Genomic DNA, 27,462 nt, shown 5'->3' with positions numbered 1-27,462 from the left:
TGGACTGGAAAAGCCTCTTGCAGTGATTGTGTTTCCAGACTTGGCAGCTGAAGGGGCGGCCGGCGCCAGCTCCAGGGCTCTGGATAATTGGTGGCCACCCCATCCCTGCCCTCCTCCCCCAGGTCACCCCAGTGTGCTTGCTGTCAGTGAATGGAAGACTCGGGCAGGGCCGGGGCTTGTGACAAGACTGTGTACACACTGTTAGAGATGAGCGATCAGTGTTCTATATAACACATGTTCCATCGGATATCAGGCTGTTCCATGTGTTTGATTCGAATCGAACATCACGTGGCAAACTCCAAAAAAATTTGATTCCCCTCCCACCTTCCCTGGCGCCTTTTTTTGCACCAATAACAGCGCAGGGGAGGTGGGACAGGAACTACGACACCGGAGGCATCGAAAAAAATCGGAAAAAGTCATTGGCTGCCGAAATCAGGTGACCTCCATTTTAGACGAATAGTGGATTTCAGATCCGGGTCATATGAGAATGTGAACTTTGTGACTATGAGACAGGGATAGCTGTACAGGCAGGGATAGCTAGGGATAACCTTTATTTAGGGGGGAATGTTATTAAAAATAACTTTTTGGGGCTCTATCGGGGGTGTAATTGTGATTTTTGTGACATAAACTTTTCCCATAGGAATGCATTGGCCAGCGCTGATTGGCCAGAGTACGGAATTCGACCAATCAGCGCTGGCTCTGCTGGAGGAGGCGGAGTCTAAGATTGCTCCACACCAGTCTCCATTCAGGTCCGACCTTAGACTCCGCCTCCTCCGGCAGAGCCAGCGCTGATTGGCCGAAGGCTGGCCAATGCATTCCTATTGGTAGCAGTGCTGAGCCAGTTCTGCTCAACTACACCGTGTGCCGGTCAGCCCATCTGATATAGCAGAGCCGAGGGTGTACTAGAACCCTTATGCACACTCGGCTCTGCTACATCAGATGGGCTGACCGGCACACGGTGTAGTTGAGCAGAACTGGCTCAGCACTGCTACCAATAGGAATGCATTGGCCAGCCTTCGGCCAATCAGCGCTGGCTCTTCCTGCTTGTTGGTGCAGATTTTCCGTGCGTGCACATTGGCATTATGGTGCAGATATTCTGCATGTAAATCCTGCTCGTGTGCACGTGACCCTATTTCATGGATTTTCTGTGCAGATTTGCAGCTCCGTTTATGAATCGCGCAGGACAGGGCTCAGTATGCGGCAGCGGAGCGGGTCCTGTTTGCTGGTCACAGGGGTAGATGGCGGGCACCGGGCACTACAAGGCCCAGCAGCTCCAGCAAACTCTACAGTGAGATTACAGGGGACGTGTCTGGGACTTGTACTCATCTCTTAATATCTGATGGTTTTGCCTTCCAGAATGGCGCGGTGCCCAGTGAGACTGCCAAGAGAGACGAAAATCTGAAAAGGGGAAACTGGGGCAACCAAATCGAGTTTGTCCTAACCAGTGTGGGCTATGCTGTAGGATTGGGCAATGTGTGGAGGTTCCCGTATCTCTGCTACAGAAATGGAGGAGGTAAGTGACGTCATCAGTGATATTATACAGGAGGTGACATCATCAGATATCAGTGATATTATACAGGAGGTGACATCATCAGATATCAGTGATATTATACAGGAGGTGACATCAGATATCAGTGATATTATACAGGAGGTGACATCATCAGATATCAGTGATATTATACAGGAGGTGACATCATCAGATATCAGTGATATTATACAGGAGGTGTCATCAGATATCAGTGATATTATACAGGAGGTGACATCATCAGATATCAGTGATATTATACAGGAGGTGACATCATCAGATATCAGTGATATTATACAGGAGGTGACATCAGATATCAGTGATATTATACAGGACGTGACATCAGATATCAGTGATATTATACAGGAGGTGTCATCAGATATCAGTGATATTATACAGGAGGTGACATCATCAGATATCAGTGATATTATACAGGAGGTGACATCATCAGATATCAGTGATATTATACAGGAGGTGACATCATCAGATATCAGTGATATTATACAGGAGGTGTCATCAGATATCAGTGATATTATACAGGAGGTGACATCATCAGATATCAGTGATATTATACAGGAGGTGACATCATCAGTGATATTATACAGGAGGTGACATCATCAGATATCAGTGATATTATACAGGAGGTGACATCATCAGATATCAGTGATATTATACAGGAGGTGTCATCAGATATCAGTGATATTATACAGGAGGTGACATCATCAGATATCAGTGATATTATACAGGAGGTGACATCATCAGATATCAGTGATATTATACAGGAGGTAACATCATCAGATATCAGTGATATTATACAGGCGGTGACATCATCAGATATCAGTGATATTATACAGGCGGTGACATCATCAGATATCAGTGATATTATACAGGAGGTGACATCAGATATCAGTGATATTATACAGGAGGTGACATCAGATATCAGTGATATTATACAGGAGGTGACATCAGATATCAGTGATATTATACAGGATGTGACATCATCAGATATCAGTGATATTATACAGGAGGTGACATCATCAGTGATATTATACAGGAGGTGATATCATCAGATATCAGTGATATTATACAGGAGGTGACATCATCAGATATCAGTGATATTATACAGGAGGTAACATCATCAGATATCAGTGATATTATACAGGCGGTAACATCATCAGATATCAGTGATATTATACAGGCGGTAACATCATCAGATATCAGTGATATTATACAGGCGGTGACATCATCAGATATCAGTGATATTATACAGGAGGTGACATCATCAGATATCAGTGATATTATACAGGAGGTGACATCAGATATCAGTGATATTATACAGGAGGTGACATCAGATATCAGTGATATTATACAGGAGGTGACATCAGATATCAGTGATATTATACAGGAGGTGACATCATCAGATATCAGTGATATTATACAGGATGTGACATCATCAGATATCAGTGATATTATACAGGAGGTGACATCATCAGTGATATTATACAGGAGGTGACATCATCAGATATCAGTGATATTATACAGGAGGTGACGTCAGATATCAGTGATATTATACAGGAGGTGACATCAGATATCAGTGATATTATACAGGAGGTGACATCAGATATCAGTGATATTATACAGGAGGTGACATCAGATATCAGTGATATTATACAGGAGGTGACATCAGATATCAGTAATATTATACAGGAGGTGACATCATCAGATATCAGTGATATTATACAGGAGGTGACATCATCAGATATCAGTGATATTATACAGGAGGTGACATCAGATATCAGTGATATTATACAGGAGGTGACATCAGATATCAGTGATATTATACAGGAGGTGACATCATCAGATATCAGTGATATTATACAGGAGGTGACATCAGATATCAGTGATATTATACAGGAGGTGACATCAGATATCAGTGATATTATACAGGAGGTGACATCAGATATCAGTGATATTATGCAGGAGGTGACATCAGAGATCAGTGATATTATACAGGCGGTGACATCAGATATCAGTGATATTATACAGGAGGTGACATCAGATATCAGTGATATTATACAGGCGGTGACATCAGATATCAGTGATATTATACAGGAGGTGACGTTATCAGATATCAGTGATATTATACAGGAGGTGACGTTATCAGATATCAGTGATATTATACAGGAGGGGACATCAGATATCAGTGATATTATACAGGAGGTGACATCAGAGATCAGTGATATTATACAGGCGGTGACATCAGATATCAGTGATATTATACAGGAGGTGACATCAGATATCAGTGATATTATACAGGCGGTGACATCATCAGATATCAGTGATATTATACAGGAGGGGACATCATCAGATATCAGTGATATTATACAGAAGGTGACATCAGATATCAGTGATATTATACAGGAGGTGACATCATCAGAGATCAGTGATATTATACAGGAGGTGACATCAGATATCAGTGATATTATACAGGAGGTGACGTTATCAGATATCAGTGATATTATACAGGAGGTGACATCATCAGATATCAGTGATATTATACAGGAGGTGACATTATCAGATATCAGTGATATTATACAGGAGGTGACATCATCAGATATCAGTGATATTATACAGGAGGTGACATCATCAGATATCAGTGATATTATACAGGAGGTGACATCATCAGATATCAGTGATATTATACAGGAGGTGACATCAGATATCAGTAATATTATACAGGAGGTGACATCAGATATCAGTGATATTATACAGGAGGTGACATCATCAGATATCAGTGATATTATACAGTAGTGACATCATCAGCGCTTGCTTTTTGCTCCTCAGGCGCCTTCATGTTCCCGTATTTCATCATGCTGGTGTTCTGTGGGATTCCGCTCTTCTTCATGGAGTTGTCCTTCGGACAGTTTGCCAGTCAGGGATGTCTCGGGGTTTGGAGGGTCAGCCCCATGTTTAAAGGTAGGTGACATTGCTCCCTTTGCCTCCTCTCTATGATGTACATTTTTGGGGGGCTCTGTGTTACCTGTCTTGGCTCCTCCTCCTCCTCCAGGTGTGGGTTACGGGATGATGGTGGTCTCCACATATATCGGTATTTATTACAATGTGGTCATCTGTATCGCCTTCTATTACTTCTTCATGTCCATGAACCGCGTCCTGCCCTGGACCTACTGCAATAACCCCTGGAACACTGACAACTGCGTGGGCGTCCTGAGCCCCTCCACCAACGGCAGCTTCAACCTCAGCTCCCTCCGAGACACCTTCAACATCTCCGAGCTTCTTAACCAAACCGGGAAGAGGACGAGCCCCAGCGAGGAGTACTGGAGGTACGCGGCCTAATACTTGTGTCCGCTGAGGGTTTGTCACCGTTGTGTCCATTGTCCCTGTGACAGACTGATACATTGTAACAAACAAGCAGGAATGTGACAGGAGGTGTTGCTGTAGTATTCACATCCTGGTATTGTCAGCTGGTCCTGGCTGTGGCCAGTGCGAGGGGCTCAATGAGCATTGTGTCCGTGCGCTGACCGCCGGCGCCTTGCGCTAACACGTCTCCCCTAAGTGTCCTGCAGAGCCTCCTGGGAGTTGTAGTGCTCAGGGGGGCTGATAATGTGGGGGTTCCTTGTGCCCTGTGGCCGCTGGCATCACATCAAGTGCACAGGAAAAGCGGACAATGCCAAGGTTTCCTGGAGGGACGGAGAAGATGACGAGACCCCAGACGGGCAGCCGAGGCGCACAGGAAATGTCTGAGGCGCGGGGCTCTGTGCGCCTCACACCTAATGCAATCTCATTGTCTGCACAGCAGCATCCACCCAGCACTGGCCCCAACCACCCCCAAAACACACGTAGCCCCCCGCAAGACCCCCAAGCTCCTGCCACTATGTCCTGCTCCTGAGTGACAACCAGTCTGCCTGACATTACAGATAGAAGGGTTGTCAGCAGAGCCAGGAGAGCTGTCCTCAGGGACTTCCGAATGGCCCATCTGCTGCCCCTCCCTCCCTCTGCCCTTCAGGAGTCTGGGAAAGTTGGGTGATGATAATCAATATGTCAGCCATTACAGTCGCTTATATTTGGCCGTCACTTATGTCTCTGTTCTCACTGTGTTTCAGGCGTTACGTGCTGAAGTTGTCAGATGACATCGGGAATTTCGGGGAACTACGGCTGCCGATTCTCGGCTGTCTCGGATTGTCCTGGGTCGTCGTCTTCCTCTGTCTCATTAGAGGCGTCAAATCCTCTGGAAAGGTCAGTGACCCCGGACACCCCTCAACTGCCCCCGAACTAGTCGCATCATCCCCAAAGGTGACCCTGTATCCTGTACCTCCCTCACTCCTGTGCCTCGTACCTCCCTCTCTCCTCTGTACCTCCCTCACTCCTGTGCCTCGTACCTCCCTCACTCCGGTGCCTCGTACCTCCCTCACTCCGGTGCCTCGTACCTCCCTCACTCCTGTGCCTCGTACCTCCCTCACTCCTGTGCCTCGTACCTCCCTCACTCCGGTGCCTCGTACCTCCCTCACTCCTGTGCCTCGTACCTCCCTCTCTCCTCTGTACCTCCCTCTCTCCTCTGTACCTCCCTCTCTCCTCTGTACCTCCCTCTCTCCTCTGTACCTCCCTCTCTCCTCTGTACCGCCCTCTCTCCTGTGCCTCCCTCTCTCCTGTGCCTCGTACCTCCCTCTCTCCTCTGTACCTCCCTCTCTCCTCTGTACCTCCCTCTCTCCTCTGTACCGCCCTCTCTCCTGTGCCTCCCTCACTCCTGTGCCTCGTACCTCCCTCTCTCCTCTGTACCTCCCTCTCTCCTCTGTACCTCCCTCTCTCCTCTGTACCTCCCTCTCTCCTGTATCTCCCTCACTCCTGTGCCTCGTACCTCCCTCTCTCCTCTGTACCTCCCTCTCTCCTCTGTACCTCCCTCACTCCTGTGCCTCGTACCTCCCTCACTCCTGTGCCTCGTACCTCCCTCTCTCCTCTGTACCTCCCTCTCTCCTGTGCCTCCCTCACTCCTGTGCCTCGTACCTCCCTCTCTCCTCTGTACCTCCCTCTCTCCTCTGTACCTCCCTCTCTCCTGTGCCTCCCTCTCTCCTGTGCCTCGTACCTCCCTCTCTCCTCTGTACCTCCCTCTCTCTCCTGTGCCTCCCTCTCTCCTGTGCCTCCCTCACTCCTGTGCCTCGTGCCTCCCTCTCTCCTCTGTGCCTCCCTCTCTCCTCTGTACCTCCCTCACTCCTGTGCCTCGTACCTCCCTCACTCCTGTGCCTCGTACCTCCCTCTCTCCTCTGTACCTCCCTCTCTCCTGTGCCTCCCTCACTCCTGTGCCTCGTACCTCCCTCTCTCCTCTGTACCTCCCTCTCTCCTCTGTACCTCCCTCTCTCCTGTGCCTCCCTCTCTCCTGTGCCTCGTACCTCCCTCTCTCCTCTGTACCTCCCTCTCTCCTCTGTGCCTCCCTCTCTCCTGTGCCTCCCTCACTCCTGTGCCTCGTGCCTCCCTCTCTCCTCTGTACCTCCCTCTCTCCTCTGTGCCTCCCTCTCTCCTCTGTACCTCCCTCACTCCTGTGCCTCGTACCTCCCTCTCTCCTCTGTGCCTCCCTCACTCCTGTGCCTCGCGCCTCTCTTCTCTTTCAGGTGGTTTACTTCACAGCCACGTTCCCCTATGTGGTGCTGACCATCCTCTTTGTGCGGGGGATCACCCTGGAGGGGGCGCTGGACGGCATCATGTATTACCTCACCCCGCAGTGGGACAAGATCCTGGATGCCAAGGTGAGGATTCTCTTATATTAGGGGGGGGGGGGGGGAATATGTAATATGGGGGGGAGCACAATAGCCAATCACAAGCTTAGGTGACAGCTGGAGGGAGTCGGACTCTAACAAGATGGAAAACGCAATGTCCTGGCGCCACCTGGTGGCAGCATACAGTACAGCTGCAGGGAGTGTGTGCGACAACAGACAGGTGACACATCGCTGAATATCGGGAAGTTGTCAGGCTCCTGCACGGGCTGATGATGACTAATGATCCCGACTCCTCACGGGTTCCTCTCCTGTATTTCTGCAGGTTTGGGGGGATGCAGCTTCACAGATCTTCTACTCATTAGGCTGCGCGTGGGGCGGACTCATCACAATGGCGTCTTACAACAAGTTCCACAACAACTGTTACAGGTAGAAGAGCTGCGGCTTCTCTGGGGGCGGCCCAGCCATTGGGTCAGGTTGTCCTCCCGGGTCTGACCGCGCCTTCCTCTTGCAGGGACAGTATCATCATCAGCATCACTAACTGCGCTACCAGTGTCTACGCCGGCTTTGTCATCTTCTCCATCTTGGGGTTCATGGCGAATCACCTTGGGGTCGATGTATCCAAAGTGGCCGACCATGGCCCTGGCTTGGCCTTTGTGGCTTACCCGGAAGCCTTGACCCTGCTGCCGATACAAAGGCCCAAGCCAGGGCCCATGCGTCGGCCACTTTGGACTCACACCTCGACCCCAGGTGATTCGCCATTGACCCCAAGATGGAGAAGATGACAAAGCCGGCGTAGACCACTGGCTAGCCGCAGTTCGTGATGCTGATGACTGATACTGTCCCCTGCAAGAGGAAGGACTTGCGGTCAGACCCCGGGAGGACAACCTTGACCCATTGGCTGGGTCCCGCCCCCAGAGCAGCCGCAGCTCTTCTACCTAGTAACAGGTAGTAAGGGGGGGGGGGGGGGGTAGTGATAGATAATGGGGGGGTAGTGATGGATAATGGGGGGGGGTAGTGATGGATGAGGGGGGGTAGTGATGGATAATGGGGGGGGTAGTGATGGATGATGGGGGATAGTGATGGATGAGGGGGGGGGTAGTGATTGATGGATGACGGGGGGTAGTGATGGATGAGGGGGGGGGTAGTGATGGATGAGGGGGGGGGGTAGTGATGGATAATGGGGGGGGTAGTGATGGATAATGGGGGGGTAGTGATGGATGAGGGGGGTAGTGATGGATGAGGGGGGGGTAGTGATTGATGGATGACGGGGGGTAGTGATGGATGAGGGGGGGTAGTGATGGATGAGGGGGGGGGTAGTGATGGATAATGGGGGGGGTAGTGATGGATAATGGGGGGTAGTGATGGATAATGGGGGGTAGTGATGGATGATGGGGGGGTAGTGATGGATGATGGGGGGGTAGTGATGGATGAGGGGGGGGTAGTGATGGATGAGGGGGGGGTAGTGATGGATGAGGGGGGGGTAGTGATGGATGAGGGGGGGTAGTGATGGATGAGGGGGGGGTAGTGATGGATGATGAGGGGGTAGTGATGGATAATGGGGGGTAGTGATGGATAATGGGGGGTAGTGATGGATGATGGGGGGGTAGTGATGGATGATGGGGGGTAGTGATGGATGAGGGGGGGGGTAGTGATGGATGAGGGGGGGGTAGTGATGGATGAGGGGGGGGGTAGTGATGGATGAGGGGGGGGTAGTGATGGATGAGGGGGGGGTAGTGATGGATGAGGGGGGGGTAGTGATGGATGAGGGGGGGGTAGTGATGGATGAGGGGGGGGTAGTGATGGATGAGGGGGGGTAGTGATGGATGAGGGGGGGGTAGTGATGGATGAGGGGGGGGTAGTGATGGATGAGGGGGGGGTAGTGATGGATGAGGGGGGGGTAGTGATGGATGAGGGGGGGGTAGTGATGGATGAGGGGGGGTAGTGATGGATGAGGGGGGGTAGTGATGGATAGGGGGGGTAGTGATGGATAATGGGGGGGTAGTGATGGATGAGGGGGGGGTAGTGATGGATAATGGAGGGGTAGTGATGGATGAGGGGGGGTAGTGATGGATGAGGGGGGGTAGTGATGGATGATGGGGGATAGTGATTGATGATGGGGGTTAGTGATGGATGAGGGGGGGGTAGTGATGGATAATGGGGGGGGTAGTGATGGATGAGGGGGGGTAGTGATGGATGAGGGGGGGGTAGTGATGGATGATGGGGGATAGTGATGGATGAGGGGGGGTAGTGATGGATGATGGGGGGTAGTGATGGATGATGGGGGATAGTGATGGATGATGGGGGTTAGTGATGGATGAGGGGGGGTAGTGATGGATGATGGGGGATAGTGATGGATGAGGGGGGGTAGTGATGGATGATGGGGGGTAGTGATGGATGATGGGGGATAGTGATGGATGAGGGGGGGTAGTGATGGATGAGGGGGGGTAGTGATGGATGATGAGGGGTAGTGATGGATATGGGGGATAGTGATGGATGATGGGGGTTAGTGATGGATGAGGGGGGGTAGTGATGGATGATGGGGGATAGTGATGGATGAGGGGGGGTAGTGATGGATGATGGGGGGTAGTGATTGATGGATGATGAGGGGTAGTGATGGATGAGGGGGGTAGTGATGGATGATGAGGGGTAGTGATGGATAATGGGGGGTAGTGATGGATGAGGGGGGGTAGTGATGGATAATGGGGGGGGGTAGTGATGGATAATGGGGGGGTAGTGATGGATGAGGGGGGGTAGTGATGGATGAGGGGGGGGGTAGTGATGGATGGGGGGGGTAGTGATGGATAATGGGGGGGGGTAGTGATGGATGAGGGGGGGTAGTGATGGATAATGGGGGGGGGTAGTGATGGATAATGGGGGGGGTAGTGATGGATAATGGGGGGGGTAGTGATGGATAATGGGGGGTAGTGATGGATAATTGGGGGGTAGTGATGGATGATGGGGGGTAGTGATGGATGATGGGGGGTAGTGATGGATGAGGGGGAGTAATGATGGATGAGGGGGGTAGTGATGGATGATGGGGGTTAGTGATGGATGAGGGGGGGTAGTGATGGATAATGGGGGGTAGTGATGGATGGGGGGGTAGTGATGGATGATGGGGGGTAGTGATGGATGATGGGGGATAGTGATGGATGATGGGTGTAATGATGGATGATGGGGGGTAGTGATTGATGATGGGGGGTAGTGATGGATGAGGGGGGGTAATAATGGATGACGGGGGGTAGTGATGGATGATGGGGGTAGTGATGGATGACGGGGGGTAGTGATGGATGACGGGGGGGTAGTGATGGATGACGGGGGTAGTGATGGATGAGGGGGGGTAGTGATGGATGATGGGGGGTAGTGATGGATGATGGGGGGTAGTGATGGATGATGGGGGGTAGTGATGGATGAGGGGGGTAGTGATGGATGACGGGGGGTAGTGATGGATGGGGGGGGTAGTGATGGATGATGGGGGGTAGTGATGGATGACGGGGGGTAGTGATGGATGAGGGGGGGGTAGTGATGGATGATGGGGGGATAGTGATGGATGATGGGTGTAGTGATGGATAGGGGGGGTAGTGATGGATGAGGGGGGGGGTAGTGATGGATGAGGGGGGGGTAGTGATGGATGAGGGGGGGGTAGTGATGGATGAGGGGGGGGGGTAGTGATGGATGATGAGGGGTAGTGATGGATAATGGGGGGTAGTGATGGATGATGGGGGGTAGTGATGGATGATGGGGGGTAGTGATGGATGAGGGGGGGGGTAGTGATGGATGAGGGGGGGGGTAGTGATGGATGAGGGGGGGGTAGTGATGGATGAGGGGGGGGTAGTGATGGATGAGGGGGGGTAGTGATGGATGAGGGGGGGGGTAGTGATGGATGAGGGGGGTAGTGATGGATGAGGGGGGGGGTAGTGATGGATGAGGGGGGGGTAGTGATGGATGAGGGGGGGTAGTGATGGATGAGGGGGGGGTAGTGATGGATGAGGGGGGGTAGTGATGGATGACGGGGGGGTAGTGATGGATGAGGGGGGGTAGTGATGGATAGGGGGGGTAGTGATGGATAATGGGGGGGTAGTGATGGATGAGGGGGGGTAGTGATGGATAATGGGGGGGTAGTGATGGATGAGGGGGGGTAGTGATGGATGAGGGGGGTAGTGATGGATGATGGGGGGGGTAGTGATGGATGAGGGGGGGTAGTGATGGATGAGGGGGGGGTAGTGATGGATGAGGGGGGTAGTGATGGATGATGGGGGGGTAGTGATGGATGAGGGGGGGTAGTGATGGATGAGGGGGGGGTAGTGATGGATGAGGGGGGTAGTGATGGATGATGGGGGGGTAGTGATGGATGAGGGGGGGTAGTGATGGATGAGGGGGGGGTAGTGATGGATAATGGGGGGGTAGTGATGGATGATGGGGGATAGTGATGGATGATGGGGGGTAGTGATGGATGATGAGGGGTAGTGATGGATGAGGGGGGGTAGTGATGGATGGGGGGGTAGTGATGGATGATGGGGGGTAGTGATGGATGATGAGGGGTAGTGATGGATGAGGGGGGGTAGTGATGGATAATGGGGGGGTAGTGATGGGGGGGTAGTGATGGATGATGAGGGGTAGTGATGGATGGGGGGGGTAGTGATGGATGATAGGGGGTAGTGATGGATGATGGGGGGTAGTGATGGATGAGGGGGGGGTAGTGATGGATGAGGGGGGTAGTGATGGATGATGGGGGGTAGTGATGGATGATGGGGTTAGTGATGGATGAGGGGGGGGGTAGTGATGGATGAGGGGGGTAGTGATGGATGATGGGGGGTAGTGATGGATGAGGGGGGGTAGTGATGGATGAGGGGGGGTAGTGATGGATGATGGGGGATAGTGATGGATGAGGGGGGGTAGTGATGGATGATGGGGGATAGTGATGGATGAGGGGGGGTAGTGATGGATGATGGGGGGTAGTGATGGATGATGGGGGATAGTGATGGATGAGGGGGGGTAGTGATGGATGAGGGGGGGTAGTGATGGATGATGGGGGGTAGTGATGGATGATGGGGGATAGTGATGGATGAGGGGGGGTAGTGATGGATGAGGGGGGGTAGTGATGGATGATGGGGGATAGTGATGGATGATGGGGGATAGTGATGGATGAGGGGGGGTAGTGATGGATGAGGGGGGGTAGTGATGGATGATGGGGGGTAGTGATGGATGATGGGGGATAGTGATGGATGAGGGGGGGTAGTGATGGATGAGGGGGGGTAATGATGGATGATGAGGGGTAGTGATGGATATGGGGGGTAGTGATGGATGATGGGGGTTAGTGATGGATGAGGGGGGGTAGTGATGGATGATGGGGGATAGTGATGGATGAGGGGGGGTAGTGATGGATGATGGGGGTAGTGATGGATGATGGGGGATAGTGATGGATGAGGGGGGGTAGTGATGGATGAGGGGGGGTAGTGATGGATGATGAGGGGTAGTGATGGATATGGGGGGTAGTGATGGATGATGGGGGTTAGTGATGGATGAGGGGGGGTAGTGATGGATGATGGGGGATAGTGATGGATGAGGGGGGTAGTGATGGATGATGGGGGGTAGTGATTGATGGATGATGAGGGGTAGTGATGGATGAGGGGGGTAGTGATGGATGATGAGGGGTAGTGATGGATAATGGGGGGTAGTGATGGATGAGGGGGGGTAGTGATGGATAATGGGGGGGGTAGTGATGGATGAGGGGGGGTAGTGATGGATGAGGGGGGGTAGTGATGGATGAGGGGGGGTAGTGATGGATAATGGGGGGGTAGTGATGGATGAGGGGGGGTAGTGATGGATAATGGGGGGGTAGTGATGGATAATGGGGGGGGTAGTGATGGATAATGGGGGGGGTAGTGATGGATAATGGGGGGTAGTGATGGATAATTGGGGGGTAGTGATGGATGATGGGGGGTAGTGATGGATGAGGGGGAGTAATGATGGATGAGGGGGGTAGTGATGGATGACGGGGGTAGTGATGGATGAGGGGGGGTAGTGATGGATGATGGGGGGTAGTGATGGATGATGGGGGGTAGTGATGGATGATGGGGGGTAGTGATGGATGAGGGGGGTAGTGATGGATGATGGGGGGTAGTGATGGATGGGGGGGTAGTGATGGATGATGGGGGGTAGTGATGGATGACGGGGGGTAGTGATGGATGAGGGGGGGTAGTGATGGATGATGGGGGGATAGTGATGGATGATGGGTGTAGTGATGGATAGGGGGGGTAGTGATGGATGATGGGGGGTAGTGATGGATGATGGGGGGTACTGATGGATGATGGGGGGTAGTGATGGATGAGATGGGGTAGTGATGGATGAGATGGGGTAGTGATGGATGATGGGGGGTAGTGATGGATGAGATGGGGTAGTGATGGATGATGGGGGGTAGTGATGGATGATGGGGGGTAGTGATGGATGATGGGGGGTAGTGATGGATGATGGGGGGTAGTGATGGATGAGATGGGGTAGTGATGGATGAGGGGGGGTAGTGATGGATGATGGGGGGTAGTGATGGATGATGGGGGGTAGTGATGGATGAGGGGGGTAGTGATGGATGATGGGGGGTAGTGATGGATGATGGGAGTCTTCCTGTAATTTCCCCCTCCAGGCCGGCATCTACTGGCTGCTCCTGATGGATAACTACGCCGCCAGCTTCTCCCTGGTCATCATCTCCTGCATCATGTGTGTGACCATCATGTACATTTATGGTGAGTGTTCTCCGCACTGCCGGCAGTTATATACTCACCTGTCACGTACAGGCAGTGGCTCTTAAAGGGGAGGTGCACTCTCTTATTGTGCAGAGATGTACAAATTAGGCAGAATGACTCTCCCTCAACTCCAATATAAAGCTCCACAACGTTCCCTATAAAGCCAGAAGGGGGAGCCACGACTGTCAGGTCACCGGGGGTCAATCTGCTCTCAAAGACGCCAATTTTTCTCTTCTCAGACCAGTCACATGACATCTTATTCAAGTTAATCTGCAATACCAAGAACCACCACTATGCAATGTAGAGCGCCGTGAGTCAATCTGAAATTTGATAGTGGGGTGCCAGGTGTTGCACCCCCAATGATCTGATATTGAGATTCCATCAAAGTGATGGCGTGCAGCATTACATCAATTACTTCATGTTCACCCATAATGCATTGCAAGCTGCCCACATGACAGGGCACAGACAATGAGAGATTACAGGTCAGAGACTTCTGTTGTCCCACAAGCCATATAAAAAATCCAGACAGAAGAGGAATGAAGACATCATGTGGGGAGAGATAAGAAAGATAGGACTAGAGAGAGATAGGAGATAATACACAGACAATGTAGTGTTAGGGGCACAAGACCCCTGAGTTATGTTGTCCTAGTTCTAATTGATCAGGAAGAAGTGTATGAGTTTGGAAGACATACAGACACCAGGGTATCATATCCAATATGCTTCAGTAGAAGGACAGGTTTCTATAGCATTACAGTCACAGGCAGCTGCCAGGTATTTGTCCTCATTTGGTCATGTTCTCAGTTTCTTACAGTTTGACCAGTTTGATTAGCTTGAACCAGTACGTGCTTATCTCTTTAAAGCTGAGACCTTTGTAACCAGTTCTGTTGTTTAACCCTTCACAATTCCCCCCATTTTAGACATTATTCTCATATCAGATGAGTACATTCATGTACAATGTAGATGCCAGTCCCGCTGGATTCCCCATCTGATATTCCTATAATGTCTACCAGTTATCTTTATCATAACATCAATTAAAACACATCAAAATTAACATGAGAAAGCAATATATAAGCAATATAATCATGGCAACCTGTACAATGGTTTGTAATATCCCAGTTATCCATCCACCTATTCCTTTGAACAAATTAGCAGGATTCAAAAAGGAAAAAAGTGTCGGCCCACCAGCTATCTTCATTTTGCACAACCTCCTTCTCGTACTCTTCCCTTAGTTTGTATATATCCTCTAATTCTTGTTTTCCATTACCTTCTGCATCGATATAACGATATAATGGCCACAGATAGGTCCCACCAGCTGACAGCTACCACCCTGGGCCGCAGTAACATGATCTAGTACCAGGGTGTGTTGGTTGGTGACTATGATCAGCTGGTTTTGTACTGCTATGGTGGTATTAAGTACGCCTAAGATACCCCATATTTGATCATCTAGGTAATCGGTGGCTTCTACCAATTGATCCCACATCTGCATAACCATAGGATATACGAGTACAGCACTCACTATCTTGTTTCCAGCACCTATTTGTACCCAATGAGGTCTACCACTTCTCCTAGGGGCGTTATCGGTCGCTCTCTTGTACAGAGTGTCTTCAGATATGGCTTTTACATTTAGTCTCTCAACTACAAAGGTGGCAGGAGTGAGTCCTTTAAGAAAGCATAGAACAAATAATGTCCATCTTTTCATTCTTGCCGTGGTTCAGGAACCTTCTTACAATGGGAAGCGTGTCTCCAGGTGCTTTTTCCCTCTAGCTTGACTGAAGTGACAGTTGTCAGCAGCACTTGGAAGGGACCGTCATATCTGGGTTCAAAAGACTTCCTGATATGTCTTTTCACGACCACCCAATCACCAGGCTGCAAGTTATGTGTTCCTGAAAACTCAGAAGGGTCTGGAATAGAAGAAAACCTGCTCGTGTGTTACTTTCAGTCTCTGACACAAGTTCTGGACATGGCTGGCAGTGCCGTCATAATTGAGTTGTACAGTCTGGGGAAAATACAACCCTAGTCTAGGCACACTTCCAACAAGCACCTCAAATGGTGACAGACCTGTCTTAGTGTTAGGAGTGGTCCTCCCTGAGTATAATGCTAGAGACAGGCACTCTGGCCAGGGCTTTCTGGATTTTTAACTTGAGTGTGCCCTTCAACCTTTCCACTTTGCCTGAACTCTGGGGATGGTAGGGTGTGTGGAAAGCTTGCTCAATCCCCAATGCAGACATTATCTCCTTCATTATCTGTGAATTGTGTCCCTCTATCAGACTCTATCACCTCAGGTATCCCCAATCTACACACAAGCTCAGACATCACTTTCTTGGCAGTTACCTGTGCGGTTGCGTCCAGGCACGGCAGAGGCTAGTGTTCCAACACAAGGACTTTTCAATCACTCAGTACTTTTACTCTCACAACCCTAGGGATTAAGGATGGAGAATGAGTCTCCCTTCTGTGCCGCCTAATACACTATATAACAGATGTAGCAACCAAATGACAGCAGGGACAGTATAGAAAGCATGAGGCATAACGTGTCCCACCCCGCTACATACAACATTCTCTTTAAGTTCTTCCGTACTATATAATATGGCACTGATTGTTAAAAATATGCAGCACTAACCTCACTTATCGACACAGGATCCGGGACACGTAGGATCTCAGATTAATTATACTCGAGTATAAGCCAAATTTTTCAGCACAGTTTTTGTGCTGAAAAAGCTCCCCTTTGCTTATACTCGAGTCAAGCAGAAAAAAAATATATATATTTTTGTTTGGGGAGGGAGGGTGGTCTATGACCAGCCGCAATAGTAATGTATAGGATCTCACTTTAAAATAGGGAAGAAAAAAAAAAAAAAAAAGCTTAAAAAGAAATATATAATAAAAAAATAAAGTACCGTATACACTCGCGTGAGCAGAATTTTTAAGCACAATTTTTGTGCTGAAAAAGCCCCCCTTGGCTTATACTCGAGTTAAGCAAAAAAAAAAAATATATATATATATTTTTTTTTTTTTTTGGGGGGGGGGGGGGGTTATGACCAGCCGCAACAGTAATGTATAGGATCTCCCATAAAATAGTGAAGGGGGAAAAAAAAGCTTTAAAAAATATAATAAAAAAATAAAATAAATAAAAGTTCTATATCCCTCCTTTCCTTTCCCTGGAATACATATAGAAGTAGAGAATGACTGTGAGACATTATACACATGAGGTCTCCTTGTGTCTACTGAATATAGGGGATCTGCTCCTGTGCTGTCGGGAAGGGGTTAATAGGAGCACTGCAGACCTCCTATAGTCAGCCAGACTGAATTCCATGTGGGGGGAAGAAAAAACAGTCCTTAAGCTCAGGGAAGGGGCAGACGGACAACCAAAACACCCCCTCCCCTTTCCCCAGCACCTACTGCACACAAAAACTCCAACCATTTTAATTTCTGAAATTTCTGCACCCCCCCCCCCCCCCCCTCTCGGCTTATACTCGAGTCAATAAGTTTTCCCAGTTTTTTTTGGTAAAAGTAGGGGCCTCGGCTTATATTTCGGTCGGCTTATACTCAAGTATATACGGTATTTGGCAAGACAAAGGCTTAACTTACAGCGCTGTTTTATTCATCTGAGGTCCTCCGGGCCCGTCTCCAAATTCGGTCGGTGGCACAAGACCCCTGAGTTATGTTGTCCTAGTTCTGATTGATCAGGAAGAAGTTTACGAGTTCGGGAGACATACAGACTGACACCAGGGTATCATATCCAATATGCTTCAGTTTATTATAGCAGGACAGGTTTCTATAGCATTACAGTCACAGGCAGCTGCCAGGTATTTGTCCTCATTTGCTCATGTTCTCAGTTTCTTAGTTTGACCAGTTTGACTAGCTTGAACCAGTACGTGCTTATCTCCTTAAAGCTGAGACCTTTGTAACCAGTTCTATTGTTTAACCCTTCACAACAGTGTGAGGGGTTCTGGGGATTAGTATAGTGTTATACTAGAGAGAGATAGGAGATAATACACAGATAATACAGTGTGGGGGGTTCTGGGGATTAGTGTAGTGTTATACTAGAGAGAGATAGGAGATAATACACAGATAATACAGTGTGGGGGGTTCTGGGGATTAGTATAGTGTTATACTAGAGAGAGATAGGAGATAATACACAGATAATACAGTGTGGGGGGTTCTGGGGATTAGTGTAGTGTTATACTAGAGAGAGATAGGAGATAATACACAGATAATACAGTGTGGGGGTTCTGGGGATTAGTGTAGTGTTATACTAGAGAGAGATAGGAGATAATACACAGATAATACAGTGTGGGGGGGGGGTTCTGGGGATTAGTGTAGTGTTATACTAGAGAGAGATAGGAGATAATACACAGATAATACAGTGTGGGGGGTTCTGGAGATTAGTATAGTGTTATACTAGAGAGAGATAGGAGATAATACACAGATAATACAGTGTGGGGGGATCTGGGGATTAGTGTAGTGTTATACTAGAGAGAGATAGGAGATAATACACAGATAATACAGTGTGGGGGGTTCTGGGGATTAGTATAGTGTTATACTAGAGAGAGATAGGAGATAATACACAGATAATACAGTGTGGGGGGTTCTGGGGATTAGTGTAGTGTTATACTAGAGAGAGATAGGAGATAATACACAGATAATACAGTGTGGGGGTTCTGGGGATTAGTGTAGTGTTATACTAGAGAGAGATAGGAGATAATACACAGATAATACAGTGTGGGGGGGGGTTCTGGGGATTAGTGTAGTGTTATACTAGAGAGAGATAGGAGATAATACACAGATAATACAGTGTGGGGGGTTCTGGAGATTAGTGTAGTGTTATACTAGAGAGAGATAGGAGATAATACACAGATAATACAGTGTGGGGGTTCTGGGGATTAGTGTAGTGTTATACTAGAGAGAGATAGGAGATAATACACAGATAATACGGTGTGGAGGGTTCTGGGGATTAGTGTAGTGTTATACTAGAGAGAGATAGGAGATAATACACAGATAATACAGTGTGGGGGGTTCTGGGGATTAGTGTAGTGTTATACTAGAGAGAGATAGGAGATAATACACAGATAATACGGTGTGGAGGGTTCTGGGGATTAGTGTAGTGTTATACTAGAGAGAGATAGGAGATAATACACAGATAATACAGTGTGGGGGGTTCTGGGGATTAGTGTAGTGTTATACTAGAGAGAGATAGGAGATAATACACAGATAATACAGTGTGGGGGGTTCTGGGGATTAGTATAGTGTTATACTAGAGAGAGATAGGAGATAATACACAGATAATACAGTGTGGGGGGTTCTGGGGATTAGTGTAGTGTTATACTAGAGAGAGATAGGAGATAATACACAGATAATACAGTGTGGGGGGTTCTGGGGATTAGTGTAGTGTTATACTAGAGAGAGATAGGAGATAATACACAGATAATACAGTGTGGGGGGTTCTGGGGATTAGTGTAGTGTTATACTAGAGAGAGATAGGAGATAATACACAGATAATACAGTGTGGGGGGTTCTGGGGATTAGTGTAGTGTTATACTAGAGAGAGATAGGAGATAATACACAGATAATACAGTGTGGGGGGTTCTGGAGATTAGTGTAGTGTTATACTAGAGAGAGATAGGAGATAATACACAGATAATACAGTGTGGGGGGTTCTGGGGATTAGTATAGTGTTATACTAGAGAGAGATAGGAGATAATACACAGATAATACAGTGTGGGGGTTCTGGGGATTAGTGTAGTGTTATACTAGAGAGAGATAGGAGATAATACACAGATAATACAGTGTGGGGGGTTCTGGAGATTAGTGTAGTGTTATACTAGAGAGAGATAGGAGATAATACACAGATAATACAGTGTGGGGGGTTCTGGGGATTAGTATAGTGTTATACTAGAGAGAGATAGGAGATAATACACAGATAATACAGTGTGGCGGGTTCTGGGGATTAGTGTAGTGTTATACTAGAGAGAGATAGGAGATAATACACAGATAATACAGTGTGGAGGGTTCTGGGGATTAGTATAGTGTTATACTAGAGAGAGATAGGAGATAATACACAGATAATACAGTGTGGGGGGTTCTGGGGATTAGTATAGTGTTATACTAGAGAGAGATAGGAGATAATACACAGATAATACAGTGTGGAGGGTTCTGGGGATTAGTGTAGTGTTATACTAGAGAGAGATAGGAGATAATACACAGATAATACAGTGTGGGGGGTTCTGGGGATTAGTGTAGTGTTATACTAGAGAGAGATAGGAGATAATACACAGATAATACAGTGTGGGGAGTCTGGGGATTAGTGTAGTGTTATACTAGAGAGAGATAGGAGATAATGCACAGATAATACAGTGTGGGGGGTTCTGGGGATTAGTGTAGTGTTATACTAGAGAGAGATAGGAGATAATACACAGATAATACAGTGTGGGGGGTTCTGGGGATTAGTGTAGTGTTATACTAGAGAGAGATAGGAGATAATACACAGATAATACAGTGTGGAGGGTTCTGGGGATTAGTGTAGTGTTATACTAGAGAGAGATAGGAGATAATACACAGATAATACAGTGTGGAGGGTTCTGGGGATTAGTGTAGTGTTATACTAGAGAGAGATAGGAGATAATACACAGATAATACAGTGTGGGGGGTTCTGGGGATTAGTGTAGTGTTATACTAGAGAGAGATAGGAGATAATACACAGATAATACAGTGTGTGGGTTCTGGGGATTAGTGTAGTGTTATACTAGAGAGAGATAGGAGATAATACACAGATAATACAGTGTGGGGGGATCTGGGGATTAGTGTAGTGTTAGGACTAGAGAGAGATAGGAGATAATACACAGATAATACAGTGTGGGGGTTCTGGGGATTAGTGTAATGTTATACTAGAGAGAGATAGGAGATAATACACAGATAATATAGTGTGGGGGTTCTGGGGATTAGTGTAATGTTATACTAGAGAGAGATAGGAGATAATACACAGATAATACAGTGTGTGGGGGTTCTGGGGATTAGTGTAGTGTTATACTAGAGAGAGATAGGAGATAATACACAGATAATACAGTGTGGGGGTTCTGGGGATTAGTGTAATGTTATACTAGAGAGAGATAGGAGATAATACACAGATAATACAGTGTGTGGGGGTTCTGGGGATTAGTGTAGTGTTATACTAGAGAGATAGGAGATAATACACAGATAATACAGTGTGGGGGTTCTGGGGATTAGTGTAGTGTTATACTAGAGAGAGATAGGAGATAATACACAGATAATACAGTGTGGGGGGTTCTGGAGATTAGTGTAGTGTTATACTAGAGAGAGATAGGAGATAATACACAGATAATACAGTGTGGAGGGTTCTGGGGATTAGTGTAGTGTTATACTAGAGAGAGATAGGAGATAATACACAGATAATACAGTGTGGGGGGTTCTGGAGATTAGTGTAGTGTTATACTAGAGAGAGATAGGAGATAATACACAGATAATACAGTGTGGGGGGTTCTGGGGATTAGTGTAGTGTTATACTAGAGAGAGATAGGAGATAATACACAGATAATACAGTGTGGGGGTTCTGGGGATTAGTATAGTGTTATACTAGAGAGAGATAGGAGATAATACAGAGATAACACAGTGTGGGGGATCTGGGGATTAGTGTAGTGTAATACTAGAGAGAGATAGGAGATAATACACAGATAATACAGTGTGTGGGGTTCTGGGGATTAGTGTAGTGTTATACTAGAGAGAGATAGGAGATAATACACAGATAATACAGTGTGGGGGGATCTGGGGATTAGTGTAATGTTATACTAGAGAGAGATAGGAGATAATACACAGATAATACAGTGTGTGGGGGTTCTGGGGATTAGTGTAGTGTTATACTAGAGAGAGATAGGAGATAATACACAGATAATACAGTGTGGGGGGTTCTGGGGATTAGTGTAGTGTTATACTAGAGAGAGATAGGAGATAATACACAGATAATACAGTGTGGGGGGTTCTGGGGATTAGTGTAGTGTTAGTACTAGAGAGAGATAGGAGATAATACACAGATAATACAGTGTGAGGGATCTGGGGATTAGTGTAGTGTTATACTAGAGATAGATAGGAGATAATACACAGATAATACAGTGTGGGGGGTTCTGGGGATTAGTGTAGTGTTAGTACTAGAGAGAGATAGGAGATAATACACAGATAATACAGTGTGGGGGGTTCTGGGAATTAGTGTAGTGTTATACTAGAGAGAGATAGGAGATAATACACAGATAATACAGTGTGGGGGGCTGGGGATTAGTATAGTGTTATACTAGAGAGAGATAGGAGATAATACACAGATAATACAGTGTGGGGGGTTCTGGGGATTAGTGTAGTGTTATACTAGAGAGAGATAGGAGATAATACACAGATAATACAGTGTGGGGGGTTCTGGAGATTAGTGTAGTGTTATACTAGAGAGAGATAGGAGATAATACACAGATAATACAGTGTGGGGGGTTCTGGAGATTAGTGTAGTGTTATACTAGAGAGAGATAGGAGATAATACACAGATAATACAGTGTGTGGGGGGTTCTGGGGATTAGTGTAGTGTTATACTAGAGAGAGATAGGAGATAATACACAGATAATACAGTGTGGGGGGTTCTGGGGATTAGTGTAGTGTTATACTAGAGAGAGATAGGAGATAATACACAGATAATACAGTGTGGGGGGTTCTGGGGATTAGTGTAGTGTTATACTAGAGAGAGATAGGAGATAATACACAGATAATACAGTGTGGAGGGTTCTGGGGATTAGTGTAGTGTTATACTAGAGAGAGATAGGAGATAATACACAGATAATACAGTGTGGGGGGTTCTGGGGATTAGTGTAGTGTTATACTAGAGAGAGATAGGAGATAATACACAGATAATACAGTGTGGGGGGTTCTGGGGATTAGTGTAGTGTTATACTAGAGAGAGATAGGAGATAATACACAGATAATACAGTGTGGGGGGGCTGGGGATTAGTATAGTGTTATACTAGAGAGAGATAGGAGATAATACACAGATAATACAGTGTGGGGGGTTCTGGGGATTAGTGTAGTGTTATACTAGAGAGAGATAGGAGATAATACACAGATAATACAGTGTGGGGGGTTCTGGAGATTAGTGTAGTGTTATACTAGAGAGAGATAGGAGATAATACACAGATAATACAGTGTGGGGGGTTCTGGAGATTAGTGTAGTGTTATACTAGAGAGAGATAGGAGATAATACACAGATAATACAGTGTGGGGGGTTCTGGGGATTAGTGTAGTGTTATACTAGAGAGAGATAGGAGATAATACACAGATAATACAGTGTGTGGGGTTCTGGAGATTAGTGTAGTGTTAGGACTGGTGTGTTAGATACATTCTAAGGATTAGAATGACTATTATTTTTGCTCACTTTCCACAGCTATTATAATATAGATAATATATAGATATTATAATTTTTGTTTCGCCAGGACACCGGAATTACTTCAAGGACATTGAGATGATGTTGGGGTTCCCCCCTCCCCTCTTTTTCCAGATCTGCTGGCGTTTTTTCTCCCCGGCTATCATATTTGTAAGTCAGTGAGTGTGATCCGAGCGATTGGTGGGATCCAGTGTGTGACATCACAGCCCCGAGCGATTGGAGCGATCCAGTGTGTGACATCACAGCCCCAAGCGATTGGTGTTATCCAGTGTGTGACATCACACCCCGAGCGATTGGTGCGATCCAATATGTGACATTACAGCCCCGAGTGACTGGTGCGATCCAGTGTGCGATGGCACAGCCCCGAGCGATTGGTGCGATCCAGTGTGTGACATCACAGCCCCGAGCGATTGGTGCGATCCAGTGTGTGATATCACAGCCCCGAGCGATTGGTGCGATCCAATATGTGACATTACAGCCCCGAGCGATTGGTGCGATCCAGTGTGTGATATCACAGCCCCGAGCGATTGGTGCGATCCAATATGTGACATCACAGCCCCGAGCGATTGGTGCGATCCAGTGTGTGATATCACAGCCCCGAGCGATTGGTGCGATCCCGTATGTGATGGCACAGCCCCGAGCGATTGGTGTGATCCAGTGTGTGACATCACAGCCCCAAGCGATTGGTGCGATCCAGTGTGTGACGGCACAGCCCCGAGCGATTGGTGTGATCCCGTATGTGACGGCACAGCCCCGAGCGATTGGTGTGATCCAGTGTGTGACATCACAGCCCCGAGCGATTGGTGCGATCCAGTGTGTGACGGCACAATCCCGAGCGATTGGTGTGATCCAGTGTGTGATATCACAGCCCCGAGCGATTGGTGCGATCCCGTATGTGACGGCACAGCCCCGAGCGATTGGTGCGATCCAGTGTGTGACATCACAGCCCCGAGCGATTGGTGTGATCCCGTATGTGACGGCACAGCCCCGAGCGATTGGTGTGATCCCGTATGTGACATTACAGCCCTGAGCGATTGGTGTGATCCCGTATGTGACGGCACAGCCCCGAGCGATTGGTGTGATCCCGTATGTGACGGCACAGCCCCGAGCGATTGGTGCGATCCCGTATGTGACGGCACAGCCCCGAGCGATTGGTGTGATCCCGTATGTGACGGCACAGCCCCGAGCGATTGGTGTGATCCCGTATGTGACGGCACAGCCCCGAGCGATTGGTGTGATCCAGTGTGTGACGGCACAGCCCCGAGCGATTGGTGTGATCCAGTGTGTGACGGCACAGCCCCGAGCGATTGGTGCGATCCAGTGTGTGACGGCACAGCCCCGAGCGATTGGTGCGATCCAGTGTGTGACATCACAGCCCCGAGCGATTGGTGCGATCCCGTGTGTGACATCACAGCCCCGAGCGATTGGTGTGATCCCGTGTGTGACGGCACAGCCCCGAGCGATTGGTGTGATCCAGTGTGTGACGGCACAGCCCCGAGCGATTGGTGTGATCCCGTATGTGACGGCACAGCCCCGAGCGATTGGTGTGATCCAGTGTGTGACGGCACAGCCCCGAGCGACTGGTGTGATCCCGTATGTGACGGCACAGCCCCGAGCGATTGGTGTGATCCCGTATGTGACGGCACAGCCCCGAGCGACTGGTGTGATCCCGTATGTGACGGCACAGCCCCGAGCGACTGGTGTGATCCCGTATGTGACGGCACAGCCCCGAGCGATTGGTGTGATCCCGTATGTGACGGCACAGCCCCGAGCGACTGGTGTGATCCCGTATGTGACGGCACAGCCCCGAGCGATTGGTGTGATCCCGTATGTGACGGCACAGCCCCGAGCGATTGGTGTGATCCCGTATGTGACGGCACAGCCCCGAGCGACTGGTGTGATCCCGTATGTGACGGCACAGCCCCGAGCGATTGGTGTGATCCCGTATGTGACGGCACAGCCCCGAGCGATTGGTGTGATCCCGTATGTGACGGCACAGCCCCGAGCGATTGGTGTGATCCCGTATGTGACGGCACAGCCCCGAGCGATTGGTGTGATCCCGTATGTGACATTACAGCCCTGAGCGATTGGTGTGATCCCGTATGTGACGGCACAGCCCCGAGCGATTGGTGTGATCCCGTATGTGACGGCACAGCCCCGAGCGATTGGTGTGATCCCGTATGTGACGGCACAGCCCCGAGCGATTGGTGTGATCCAGTGTGTGACGGCACAGCCCCGAGCGATTGGTGTTATCCAGTGTGTGACGGCACAGCCCCGAGCGATTGGTGTGATCCAGTGTGTGACGGCACAGCCCCGAGCGATTGGTGCGATCCAGTGTGTGACGGCACAGCCCCGAGCGATTGGTGCGATCCAGTGTGTGACATCACAGCCCCGAGCGATTGGTGCGATCCCGTGTGTGACATCACAGCCCCGAGCGATTGGTGTGATCCCGTGTGTGACGGCACAGCCCCGAGCGATTGGTGTGATCCAGTGTGTGACGGCACAGCCCCGAGCGATTGGTGTGATCCCGTATGTGACGGCACAGCCCCGAGCGATTGGTGTGATCCAGTGTGTGACGGCACAGCCCCGAGCGACTGGTGTGATCCCGTATGTGACGGCACAGCCCCGAGCGATTGGTGTGATCCCGTATGTGACGGCACAGCCCCGAGCGACTGGTGTGATCCCGTATGTGACGGCACAGCCCCGAGCGACTGGTGTGATCCCGTATGTGACGGCACAGCCCCGAGCGATTGGTGTGATCCCGTATGTGACGGCACAGCCCCGAGCGACTGGTGTGATCCCGTATGTGACGGCACAGCCCCGAGCGATTGGTGTGATCCCGTATGTGACGGCACAGCCCCGAGCGATTGGTGTGATCCCGTATGTGACGGCACAGCCCCGAGCGATTGGTGTGATCCCGTATGTGACGGCACAGCCCCGAGCGACTGGTGTGATCCCGTATGTGACGGCACAGCCCCGAGCGACTGGTGTGATCCCGTATGTGACGGCACAGCCCCGAGCGATTGGTGTGATCCCGTATGTGACGGCACAGCCCCGAGCGATTGGTGTGATCCCGTATGTGACGGCACAGCCCCGAGCGACTGGTGTGATCCCGTATGTGACGGCACAGATAATGATTTGATTTCTCTGGGTTACCTCTTCTATCTCCTCCAGTTCATTCTGATCTTCACCGTCATCCAGTACCGCCCGATCTCATACAATGACTACGTGTATCCGGGCTGGGCCATCTCGCTGGGGTTCTTGATGGCGCTCTCGTCAGTCATCTGCATTCCATTATACGCGGCTTTCAAGATCTGGCGTTCAGAGGGCAACACCTTCCTGCAGGTACAGTCGGGGCCCCTGCGCTGGTGCAGATGATGGGGTTTCTCCTTCAGTTCTGACTCTTCTCTTCTGTTTTAGCGGCTGAAGAACGCAGTGAAACCAAACAAGGACTGGGGCCCCGCACTTCTAGAGCACCGGACCGGCCGCTACGCACAAACTGACAGCAGTCCCGAAGCCCAACCCCTGAACCCCGAGAAGCACAAGAAGGAGGAGATTGGCCTGACAATACAGGGCAGCAATGGGCAGGCCCACAGCCAGGACTCCAAGGTGTAGCCAGTGGGGCGGAGGGGGCTGGAGAGAGGCGCTGGTGTGTGGATGACCCTCGTTACCCTCTACCCCCTGCTCCTTCGTGTTTTCATCCAGACCAGTCGTTCCCTCCGTTGCCCTGTTTCCAACCCGTCACCTCAGAATAACTACCGGACTCATGGGGAAATGAGACCCTTCAGCTGCTGAGCAGAGAATCCGGGGGTCGCCCCGTTCCTGCTCCCGTACACTTGGGACCATCCGGAGGACACTGCTGATGAGTGGGCTCCTTGTCTCCGCGGAGGTGGCGCGCAGGGCGGAGTAGTCCTTCTAACACCTCTAATGATAGTTTACGGAAAGATTATTATTTTTAGAGTTTCTATGTAAACCTCAGAGATTTCTAACCCCAGGGTGGTCGGGGGCCGCGAGCCCACCTTCTGTCTTCCTGGGTCACGGCGCACTCGGACA

At 49.4% G+C, this 27,462-nt stretch overlaps 1 protein-coding gene across 1 annotated transcript; it reads left to right on the top strand.

The window, feature by feature from the left end:
* Positions 1-1,359: 1,359 nt before the first annotated feature.
* Positions 1,360-27,441, top strand: LOC142187395 (sodium- and chloride-dependent glycine transporter 1-like). The gene is made up of 12 exons (XM_075261600.1): positions 1,360-1,513; positions 4,370-4,501; positions 4,593-4,866; positions 5,647-5,779; positions 7,147-7,281; positions 7,574-7,677; positions 7,763-7,998; positions 8,102-8,115; positions 13,889-13,988; positions 23,459-23,559; positions 26,584-26,754; positions 26,830-27,441. Exons 2-12 carry the CDS (start codon positions 4,378-4,380, stop codon positions 27,022-27,024), a joined length of 1,587 nt encoding a protein of 528 aa, XP_075117701.1. The 5' UTR covers positions 1,360-1,513; positions 4,370-4,377; the 3' UTR covers positions 27,025-27,441.
* Positions 27,442-27,462: the final 21 nt, after the last annotated feature.

This window comes from Leptodactylus fuscus, unplaced genomic scaffold (assembly GCF_031893055.1).
Source record: "Leptodactylus fuscus isolate aLepFus1 unplaced genomic scaffold, aLepFus1.hap2 HAP2_SCAFFOLD_230, whole genome shotgun sequence".
Taxonomy (NCBI): Eukaryota; Metazoa; Chordata; class Amphibia; order Anura; family Leptodactylidae; genus Leptodactylus; species Leptodactylus fuscus.
The sequence above is the reverse complement of the archived record's forward strand: the minus strand, read 5'-3'. Positions and strand labels throughout refer to the sequence as shown.

Coding starts and splice junctions, on each gene's coding strand:
- LOC142187395 (XM_075261600.1), top strand. CDS start 4,378: ATGTTCCCGTATTTCATCATGCTGGTGTTCTGTGGGATTCCGCTCTTC. Junction 4,502..4,592: donor GGTCAGCCCCATGTTTAAAG/GTAGGTGACATT, acceptor CTCCTCCTCCAG/GTGTGGGTTACGGGATGATG. Junction 7,678..7,762: donor TTCCACAACAACTGTTACAG/GTAGAAGAGCTG, acceptor TTCCTCTTGCAG/GGACAGTATCATCATCAGCA.